We start from the raw sequence: 11,162 nt of genomic DNA, 5'->3' as shown, positions 1-11,162 counted from the left end.
GCCACGTTCACCTGTGGGGCTTTCTCGTGATCATTGAATTCAACAAATGTGTTTTTGTTGCATTCCCAAAAGACATAGAAGTAGTTTGTCTGTAAGGATTGAGATTGCTCAAAACTGTCTTATAAAAAGTATGCTGGTAATATATATTGAATTATTGTGAAGTGAAATTGATGCCATGGCACGTCATTACTGGGACTCGAATAGCAACGTAAGATATCATATTAGCTGCATTGATAAGAGAATATCTTAGCGGCTCCGATAAATAAGAGGTGCGAGTAACTACTGTTATCGGTGCTTATTTTTTGGGCATTGTTAGTTAGGCACTTCCTATTATACCACACCGTTTGCTTAACAATGGGAAATGACAGGTTTGAGCCTATTGTTGCATCAATCAAAATATATGTATTTGATTGCAAAATAGAACAAGTAAACTACATTTTACAAAGTGGGAAATTGTGTCAATGTGCGGATAATGATATTTCCACGGATATAAATATTCATGCCACATACAATTTGGCAACATAAACGGAAGTAAGCGCTCTGTATCTCGTATACCTTTCCAATAAACTTATTTAACAATCTATTGGGACCTCTACCACAGAACATGCTCAGGACAAAGCTGAAGATGTATAAATGGAACTTCTTGTTTCCCCGGTTGTAAAACAGAAAATTTTGACACCTCGTTTCTTGGCGCATTAAGAAAGATTACTCATGATATATGTGAACTATAAATAAAAACGTTTTAGCACGTTGTACAGGGCAATAAAGCCAAAAACAACATCTCCCAATAAACGCATCGATAAAATTAAGTCATCTATGCTCCTGGAGAGTCCATATTAGAGCATACCACATTTCAATCAATCAGAAACTTTTCTTTTTTTTATTCAAATCTAATCTACGAAAGAAGTAAAACTCTAAAAATCGCCTAAAGTAGCATTGTAAACTTTCTCATTGTAATCTTGGTAGAAGGTGACTTCTTGTGGGACTGAGGAATTGAGACCACATTCTTTAACAAAGTCAATATTTCCAATTCTCTCATTAAGGTAATCTTCAAAGTCATCAAGTTTACATGAAAATCCCGGTCCAGTGGCACATTTTTCAATTGGGACCACAGCATCGTTGACAAGGTACCTAACATAGGAGTCATCACCACATTGGAACTTTTCAGTGTAGATTCTTGCGCCTTGAGGAACAATTGACGAGTGAACATATGGGTTGGGGAATGGGATGTAGTCGGTTGGAAGATCAGATGAAGGTTCCAAAATTCCCAATGCACTGTGGTAAATCTCTAAGTCAGTGTCGTGAGTAAATGACAACCAAATTTTGTTGCTAGCTGATTCATCTTTCAACAAGGACAACGAAGCATTCAACAAAGTAGAACCAATGGTTTTTGTGAAGTTGTTACCTGGACCATTGGAGTAGTAGTTTGACAAGTCATTAGCGTATGAAGCTTTGATGTACTCTTCATTGGTGAATAAATCACAGAAAGGTGAGCTTCCGCGAACATTGATTTCAAAAGCACACCAATTGACAAATGAGTTGACGTCTTCAGCGGATAAGTTTAATCCAGGGTTGGGTTTGTTCAATCTATCAGCAATGGTTTGCAAGTAGCTGGTGTTGTACTTGGCGACAGTATCATCTTTGGCTGAGTCATCGTAGTTTGGGCACGAGTTTCTGGGTGTCAAACTGTTGACTCCTGAGGTAGCTGCTTCGTCAATGATACTAAACTTGACTGTCTTCCCCTCTTCGAAATCGTCACCAAGAAATCCTCTAGCAAAATATCTCGACGTTTCGTAACAACGGCCTGAGTTGGATGAAAAGACAGGCAAAGTGGAGTTTTCGTGGTACAATGATCCATATTTGGCTCTAAAAGTAGCCCCATGTCTCAAAGCATCGGTAGTACCGGCAAATGTACCTTCGGAATTCTTTGGTGATGTCTCCTTTTCATATTGAGTAGTGTCTGGAACAAAGTACTCATAGTCGTTCAAAAAGGACAAGTCACCTGTGAATGTACCATTGTAGTCTTGGAATCTTTTGTAAATCTTTTCCAACTTTTTCCCCACATTCTTTGAAGGGTATCTCTCACCATGTCTGGATAACAATTGCACTTGTTGAACGGTACATCCATCCGGGATGGCAGGATCAATGCCGTAGGACTCTCTGCTGATATAAGGTCCCAGACCTCCGAGGAAGTTCAAGATGTTATACCCATCGACCTTCATTTCTTGAGGTGTAGCAACATCTTGGTAGATGTTTTGACTAACTAATAACAATCCACTATTGAGCAAATTTGAAACGGCAACCATTGTTGATGATGAACATTAGAAAATGGGTTAGTCTAGGCGGTTTTCAGTAACTATTTATATTCCAACCCATCGTCAAACCAATAACCACTTTATTGTTTTTCATTTTCGAGGCTCTTAATGTATCGGTGCGCAAAATTTTGAATCCACGTGCCCCAATTTATAATTAATCCGAAATTAAACGTCAATAAATGGACCAATTTGGAACGAATGTGTCAAAATTGGGTAATTCCATAACACTGGCTTATTCGTATTGGTTTAGACATGCATAAATTAGAATAAACACTTTATTTAGAAACGTGCTTAACAAAAATTGTGCTTTAGAAGCTCATTTACGAGCACTGAGCTTAGTGCTTCCCCTATTTATCCTTTTAGCCCACGGGTCTCTCATGGTTCATCGTAAATGAACCCAGTAGGCCATGGGTTTGACCGTTTGGAGATCTTTATGATATAGAGGTGACCTCTTTCAAGTTTTGTACCTCAACTAGCGTAGTAGATGAGAAGAATCTAGAGGTGATGAAGAAGTACTCGATGGCAACTGTCATTAGTCAGACCTTTCAGACTAAAGAGGATACAATATAAAAGAACAGCAAAAATGTTTGCAACATGGTTTTACTCTATTCGTCAACGACCAAATATGATCTGCGCAGAGTCCAGGAATATGTTGCATCGGGACATATTGGCCGAGCTGCAATTCGAGGTGATAAATCAGATCAAATGAGCTCAAGGCCGACCCGTTGTTATACAATCTGTCGACGGAACTACCCTGCTTAAGGCCTCATAAAAGGTTTCGTCAAAATATAATACTTTCCATCAACGCATATGCAAAAACCCCACCTAGTAAATCTCTAGCCCGTAAGCACACTGCTCAACCCTCAGAAGAAGGGACCGGTGTGCAAAGGGAACAAGAAACAAACGTCAAGCAGTAGGGATTGCACTGTCATACAACAACTGCGTCATAACTGAATTTCAATACAATGAACATCAAGCTTGCTTCTCGAGCGCCGATCTGCCAAGGAAAACATCTACAGAGAATCAAGAAGAGCAAAGCTTCTATCTTCAACTGAGAGCCCACCTTGACACAGATTGATGGATAATTAGTTAAAGAAAGAAGAAAAGAGAAGGAGGAAAGAAAAAAATTGGTGTGAAAAATTTCTTTCTTATAAACTCGCGCACACGATGAGCTTTGCAAAAGACTGCACAAAATTAAGTCCATCCAATCAATATGCAACAGCAAGTATGACAGGCGATAGACTTAAATCAAATGAGCTAGACCATGAACCCAGTTCTTCATTGCCCTTTAGTAATGATAACTCGTTAGAACCCTACCAAATTTTAGATGCGTTTACTGTCTGCTTCAAGCATATACTTGATTCGCCCGAATTGGAGTCCTTTATTCAGAAAGTCAAAAGTGACCTATACAATAGAGATTATATTGCTGCCTTCAATAATGACAATAAGAGGTTTGGCTATGCTTCAAGGTGGAGCCCGTCAAGGGCATTGGCTTATGCATCGTTATTCTCCAACTTGCAACCAATCACAGAGATGTTACAAGAACCAGAGAAGGTAAAACGTGTGTTATGTGTTGGTGGTGGGGCAGCATCAGAAATTGTGGGATTGGGCGCTGTGTTCTGCAGACTTAAGGAATACCACCCTAATTCTTCCTCGCGATTGGATATTGATGTTGTGGATATTGCGGATTGGACCATGGTATTGAACCATCTTTCCAATTATATGAAGCAAAACTGGGTACACAAGGAACACAGCTTGAATACTCAGTTTATACACGAGGATGTCTTGTCAGCAAAAATAGACAACTTGGCATCGCTTGACTTGATAACGTTGCTTTTTACTACTAATGAATTGTTTGCAGAAAAAAGAAAGGACACAATAAAGTTCCTACACACGTTGAGTAGCAGTTGCAAAAGTGGTGCTTTGCTATTGATTGCTGAAAGTGCTGGTTCCTTTTCCAACATCACTATCGGTAATAAGCAATTTCCTGTGCAGTTTTTGATTGACACTATTCTAGTGGGTAGACAGGGCGAGGAAAACGGCCCTTGGGAAATCATTTCTGAAAGTGAGAGCATTTGGTATAGGGTTAACGAGAAGGAGTTAACATACCCACTAAAATTAGAAAACATGAGATTTTTTTATAGGCTATATAGAAGGAAATAGCTCAAATGGAGACATCATTAATCTCCTCCACAAACTTTGTTTGTAAAGTTCGCAATAAATCTAGCTTGTACAATGTGTTACAATCCAAGACCCGCATTTGATTCAAAGCAAAGTAAAGCTCCAAAACCAACTTTCTACGTTTGGAAACAAGCTTAGAATGTGGATCATTGGGCTCTAAGACTTGCAGCTTCAAAATATCAGCAATTGATTTCGATTCTGCTAAAAACTCTTTTGGTAACATTTGAGACGATTCGGCGTATTTAATACCATAACACTCAATTTCGAGTTTCCCCAGCTCCAACTTGAACTTGGATTCCAACTTTCCATTAGTCTCGATAGTTTTCATATGTGATGCCAAAACACACGACTTACTTCCTAAAATCTCGGCAATTTCTTTAAAATGGGTTGTCGCAAACACCGAAGCATGAGTTGTGGTGAGATGCTCAAGAATAGCAAGACAGATAGCGAATCCGTCCCTTAAGCTGGATCCCCTTCCCAACTCATCTATGATTATGAAACTCCCTTGCTCTGTATTTTTCAAAATTCTACAAATTTCTGTCATTTCATTTGAAAAAGAGGATACAGTCAAGTCAGTAGTGTCGGTTGAGATCCTAGAAAGGATACTCTTGTGGACTTTTATCGTAGCGTAATCAGCTGGTACGTAAAGTCCCATTTGCGACATAATCAAAATATATGCAATCTGCTTCAAATAAACAGATTTCCCACTCATATTGGCACCGGTTATGATTTGAAACCTTGATATCTCAGGAACACATGAATAGTCATTAGGAACAAAATCATTAATAAACTTTTCAAGTATGGGATGCCTAGATAGCCGAACATGTATGTATTGGCCAAATTCGGGGCAAACGTACGATTTGGTTTGTGAGCTAACGAAATTGGCATAGCTGCACAACAAGTCCACTGTAGCAATCGCTTCGGAAATCATGAAAAATATAGGTGTATTCTCACAACTCTGCTCATACAATTCCAGAATGATGATACTGCTTATAGTGTTGATTTCGGCTATGATTTCGCCCAACCTAGAACTCTGTTTTAATAAGTCAATGGTTGTACATTCAAACCCGTTTTTCTTCTCTATGATGTTGATAAAATCTGGATTGTCAAACGCGGTGCCCTTTATTTTCAAAAAGAATCCCCTCGATTTATCATATCTGTATTCAACTACAGCACTATTCTCCAATGAGATTTTTTGAACATACTCGCTAACTTGTTCTAAGATTGTTTCTCTTACACTGCGTGAAACATCAAGCAAACCATTGATACCTGACTTTACTGCATTGGCTCTCTGGTGCGCTACATCGATGCTTCTCCTAGCCAGTCGACAATCTTTGTTTATGAACTTGTCTATCAATACAAGTGCAGATTCTATGTTTTCGTGGGTCAAAATTTCCTTTACTTGAACAAACAAAGGTGATTCAGTTTTCTCTAAGCAATTGAGTAGCTCTCCGCACAACAATAAGGTGGACTTTAATGAAAGGATATTATTAATCATCTGCTCCTGACCTATAATTGACTCTGGATTCAAAAAGCTCGCAAATAATCTATCCAAATCAGGAAAATTTTTCAATACATTCTTGATTGCTAACAAGGGGTTTTCTTGGGAAAGCAACTCTGTGACCGATTTCAATCTCAATTTTATACTGTCGACATTCATTAATGGCTGGATTATGGAGGTTCGTAATAACCGTTGCCCCATTTTTGTTGTACATTTATTCAAAAATGAAAATAGGGTTGTCCCATTACCATTGAGACTGGAGACAAGCTCCAAGTCTCTAATTGTACAAGAATCAATTAACATAAATTTATCATTCTGAACAAAACTTATTCTAACCCTATTGGATGGTTTGAGCAATTTCGATTCTAAACAGCATGTGAATAGCGCACTGGCCGCACCAATTGATAATCCGCGATCTTTTAGTAGAGCTAGTAACTCTGAATCTTGCATACGCAGATGAGACTTGAGACATTCAACCCCATTAGCGACTTCAAACATTCTCGCCCTTGCTAATCTTTGCTCAACTGTTTCATCAAGGTTAGATGCAAGAACGTATTTCAATTTCTCAAATTGCATATTTGGTCCATCAGGAGAGATAACAATAGTGGGTTGGTGAATATCGATTTGGTTCATAGTTTTGAAAAACAACAGGGTATCGCAAAACTCCATCAATGAAAGTTCAAATGTATCAAAATCAAGGATTGCTATCCCCACATCCATTTGTTCCGACTTCAGCTTGTTGATTGCCATGACCACCTCTCGTTTGTTATCGGCCTTTAAAGTGTTGTAGCGTGTTGACCCACGAGCAGTAGTGATGAACCCATACTGGCTGTTCGTTAAGGGCATTGCCTACGAAGCGTAAGTGGTATAATTTTTTTTGGCAACACTTGCAACACATTTTCAACACTAAATGCCCAAAAAAAAAGCAAAAGCAACACAACCAAATTCAAACACCATTCCTTATATTTTAAGTTTGTTAATCAACTCCTCCAACTCTTCATCATCTTCTGGGGGTATTTCTGCCTTTTCTTTTTTCTTTATATTTGCTTTCTTTTCCAAACTCTCATCAATTTTTTCCAACTCGTCTTCAATTGATTCACTCTTTCCATACTTTTTCTGGCCCTCCTCGTAATACTTGTCAAGCTCCTTTTTCCAGCCAAGTAAAGTAGCCAAAGTTTCCGCAAACTCGTCACAATCGAGGAGGGCAACAATATCCTTCTTTCTTCGACCTAAGTCACCAACCTTTTCCCTATTGACCAATACCCTAAGAGAGCTTTTGTCAACACTGGAAGGTAAAGAGGCAAAAGGATGTACTGTCAAAGATGTACCTGCAATCACAGCCACTTCAACATCATCAACATCTTCTTCCCAGGTTTCAAAAAACTTTGACGGTAACCCTTCGCCATAGAAAGTGATATCAGGTTTGATGAAGCCATCACAATTAGCGCAGGTGGGTGTCTTTTCTTTCATCATCTGCTTCAATTTCTCAATCGATACCTCCTTCTTGCAATCTATGCACCGGCTAGTGGCAAATGATCCATGGGCTTCAACAATGAAGTCGTCCTCCACACCAGCAAGTCTGTCCAATACGTCTATATTTTGTGTGTAGACACGTTGCAATAGATTCTTCTCTTGAAGGATCCGCACCAAATAATGAAACTTTGTAGGAGCAAACTTGCCGGGAAATAGCTCTTCTGCTAAGGTGTAGAATGGTTGGGGGTCCTCTTTGAAGAAATCAATGTCAAAGACAGCTTCAGCATATGGGAGGTTGAGCTTTGCCAAATTGGAGTATAACCCAGTATCTGGACTTCTAAAGTCAGGAATTCCAGCTGCCGTTGATACACCTGCACCTGTGAATAGGCATACCTTTTTCTTTGTTTTCAAAGCCTCGACTAGTGGTGCTAATGTGGCGTCCATAGTTGAAGAGAAAGTGCGTTATCTGTAATGTGTTTGTACAACTGAAAAAGATTTCAGATCTGACGAGACATGAAAATTTATTGCCATCTTTATTCATCATGGCACCACCACCAACCGATGCACTTGAGAAACAGATCTCAGAATTGAATATTGATGAAAATGCCCCAAATGTTATTCACCAGAAGAATCTTGCTGCTGAAAGATTAAACAAAGCCAAAACAAGGCGTGATCAAGAGATTCAATCTTTGAAGGACGAACAGGCAAGTAATGCTAAGAAAGGTGAATTGATTCAGCTACATTCCGGTCTTGTCGATGAATGCAGACAATATGTACAAAGATTTGTTGACCAGCAGATGGATTGGACTAATATGGAGTTGGCAATCAAGCTCGAGAAGAAGAGGCCAGGGTCGATTGCCAGATATATAGAATTGCCATTGCATTTGAAGGAGAATCGATTTGTTATCAGATTAAAAGATCCTGAAAACGGTATTGAAAGCAATGGTAAAATTACTTCTGATAGTGAGCCTGATAGTGAGTCTGATAGTGAGTCTGATAGTGAGTCTGACAGCGACTCCGACTCAGATAATAGCTCCGACGGCGATGAAGAGAACGAGAGGAGTGATTCGAAAGGAACTTCTACATCCGAAAGTCACCCCAAAGACAAGTACACAAACGAGGGAACACCCGTGAGCATTGATTACACTTTGAGCTCCTATGCCAATGCTAGTGTGTATTTTGAAAATAAGAAAGCAGCGGAAGCCAAGCAAACCAAGGTTGAAAAGGGTGCGGAAATTGCTTACAAGAATGCTGAAAAGAAGATCAACCAGGATTTGGTGAAAAACTTGAGACGCGAGAATGGAACTTCTTCCAAGCTGGAGAGAGAAAAATTTTGGTTTGAATCATTCTATTGGTTTGTTTCCAGTGAAGGATATTTATGTTTAGCTGGTAGGACCAAGTCACAAATTGATTTGCTCTATTTCAAGTACTTTAGCGATGACGACTTTTTTGTGAGCTCGGAAATTGAAGGGTCGTTGAAGGTGTTTGTCAAGAATCCACTAAAAGGGGAGTCGGTACCACCATCTACCATTTTACAAGCGGGAATTTTTGCAATGTCAGCATCGCAAGCTTGGAATGGGAAGATTAATACTGCAGCTTGGGTCTTGCATGGAAGTGAGGTGTCTAAATACAACCAATCTGGTGCTTTGCTTCCTCCTGGTGAATTTGAATACCTTGCCAGAAAACACTTCCTCCCCCCAGCACAACTAGTAATGGGCTTTGGATTGTACTTTTTGGTTGATGAAGGGTCTGCTGAGGGACATAAGCAGCAACGAGTTCAAAAAGAGAAAGAGCATGGTTTAGTAAGAATATTGGATAATAAGAAACGAGTTTTTGAAAAGACAAAAGTGACCAATGTAAAAGCAGAGGAGGCTGTAGTACAACCTGAGCAGGAACATGAGGGGAAGAAGACCGAAAGTGAGGACGCTGCATCCACCAGGGGTAAGAAGCCTAAATCGAAAAAGAATGCTTCCAAGTATGATGACTTAGATGATGAAGAGAAGGAGTTGAGGATGAAGCTATTGGGAATTGGCAAGAAGAAGAAGGATGCCCAAAAGGAGAAAAAATTGTTGCTGCAAAAACCTAATGCAAACAATGGAGCAAATGACGTAAACAGACAAAAACATGAAGAAGAGGTGCAGGAGTACTTACTAGAGGCAGATGTTGCTAACAAAACCCTCTCGTCTTTCTTTGACACTTTGGATCACTTAACACCCAAACCTGCAGTTGGTGATACTGTACTTGACATAGTTCCAGTATTTGCACCATGGTCTGCTTTGCAAAAGCTCAAATATAAAGCCAAAATCCAACCCGGGTTGGCTAAAAAGGGCAAATCGATTAATGAAATTATCAACTATTTCACAAATAGACGCATGGATAACAGCAGATCGGACCCTGATTTGGATTGGCCAGCTGAAAGAGAACTTGTTAACGCAGTCAAGCCTAATGATTTGATGGGTGTGTTTACTGTAAACAAGATGAGGCTAATAGTACCTAAAAATAAGTAGGTGATTCCATTGTGTATACGAATGAGCCACTTGATCTTAATCTTTTGATATGTAGAGACGCAATGCCTTATACCTGCTTTCACTACTGCATCAACGCCTGAAACTATTCAGGCTATGCTTTGAATTTCCAAATTATGGAGAATTCCAAAAGAGTTTGTTATGCAAGTTCGTTATTGATATGTGCTAGAACTAGAGCCGTTATCCGAAAGGTGTTTGTGGAACACCGTAGGATGTATACAGAGGTGTGTCAGTTTAAGACGTTTCAACATAAACGGTGAAAAATGGTGCAAGTTTCGGCGTTTTTACTTATCTGCGACATTTTTTGCTAATTTTCGCCACAGTTTTTTGGTGATTTTAAACCTAATTTACTTTGTATTACGTAATAAATCCGGATACCCACACGACGCCAAGAAATGAAATGTGTCAAAGATTTCACAAGTTCTGTAAAGATCCCTCGCGCTGTTGTTCTTTGTTGTAACAACTTGATTACCGAGAAGGAATGATATGAAGAGTAAAGGAAACGGCCTATTATCACTGTTATAACAATTCGATAACAACACCCTTACACTCAAAGGTCTGTTGTAAAAAGAGATAAGATAATAATGTGATACAAAAGTGGATTACAACCGCATGAATTTTGATTCGTCAATTCAAAGTACATGCGGCATCAAAAATATCATTTTAATTATCCGCCTTTACCTATCGATTAATTAGATTTGCGTTTTGTGTCAATTTGTGTCTTAATTTTTTTGCAATCACATCATGTACGCACTTCGCATATACTCAGAACAATAGACCAAAAGAGCCCCTCCTTTATATTATCAAGCAAACAATTTAATGTCGTTTCAATAATAATTTCCCGTGCAGACAACACGATTGTTCTGAAAACAATTCACATTATATTTCTCCTCTCCTATTGTTTTGTAAAAAAAGGATCTTAAATGTAAATAAATGATTAAAAAGTATTGCTGGAGCCACAGATAAGAATGGTAAAACAGTACAATTGCCGTACAAGATAATTACGCCAGTCATTGTATTCTTCATATAAAACCTTCGTCTAATCCTCTTCGGGAACTACTTACGATTTTTAGATTCTAGAGAACAGGCCCCACACAATGTCATCCAATAGAACGTCAAGCTCATCTGTTGAACATGCAGACAACGAGAAAGCCCCACATTTAAAGG

General features: G+C 39.1%; 5 protein-coding genes across 5 annotated transcripts; 2 read left to right on the top strand and 3 right to left on the bottom strand. All coding sequences in view use genetic code 12, as the record gives it.

Annotated features, from left to right (window-relative positions):
- Positions 1–914: 914 nt before the first annotated feature.
- On the bottom strand, positions 915–2,306 carry CORT_0A00880 (Pho113 constitutive acid phosphatase; the record flags this gene model as incomplete). Its single annotated transcript, XM_003865872.1, has 1 exon — positions 915–2,306. The coding sequence occupies one exon, from the start codon at positions 2,304–2,306 to the stop codon at positions 915–917; it is 1,392 nt and encodes a 463-aa protein (XP_003865920.1).
- Positions 2,307–3,482: 1,176 nt separating this feature from the next.
- CORT_0A00870 (S-adenosylmethionine-dependent methyltransferase) lies at positions 3,483–4,478 on the top strand (the record flags this gene model as incomplete). The annotated part of the gene is made up of 1 exon (XM_003865871.1): positions 3,483–4,478. The coding sequence occupies one exon, from the start codon at positions 3,483–3,485 to the stop codon at positions 4,476–4,478; it is 996 nt and encodes a 331-aa protein (XP_003865919.1).
- A 1-nt stretch (position 4,479) lies between these two features.
- Positions 4,480–6,843, bottom strand: CORT_0A00860 (Msh4 protein; the record flags this gene model as incomplete). Its single annotated transcript, XM_003865870.1, has 1 exon — positions 4,480–6,843. One exon carries the CDS (start codon positions 6,841–6,843, stop codon positions 4,480–4,482), a length of 2,364 nt encoding a protein of 787 aa, XP_003865918.1.
- A 114-nt stretch (positions 6,844–6,957) lies between these two features.
- On the bottom strand, positions 6,958–7,914 carry CORT_0A00850 (Hst2 hypothetical proteinistone deacetylase; the record flags this gene model as incomplete). Its single annotated transcript, XM_003865869.1, has 1 exon — positions 6,958–7,914. One exon carries the CDS (start codon positions 7,912–7,914, stop codon positions 6,958–6,960), a length of 957 nt encoding a protein of 318 aa, XP_003865917.1.
- A 98-nt stretch (positions 7,915–8,012) lies between these two features.
- CORT_0A00840 (hypothetical protein) lies at positions 8,013–9,977 on the top strand (the record flags this gene model as incomplete). Its single annotated transcript, XM_003865868.1, has 1 exon — positions 8,013–9,977. One exon carries the CDS (start codon positions 8,013–8,015, stop codon positions 9,975–9,977), a length of 1,965 nt encoding a protein of 654 aa, XP_003865916.1.
- Between the last annotated feature and the right edge of the window lie 1,185 nt (positions 9,978–11,162).

The sequence above is a fragment of the Candida orthopsilosis genome (genome assembly GCF_000315875.1).
Source record: "Candida orthopsilosis Co 90-125, chromosome 1 draft sequence".
NCBI lineage: Eukaryota > Fungi > Ascomycota > Pichiomycetes > Serinales > Debaryomycetaceae > Lodderomyces > Lodderomyces orthopsilosis.
Note: the sequence above shows the minus strand (reverse complement) of the source record. Positions and strands in the feature narration are given on the sequence as shown.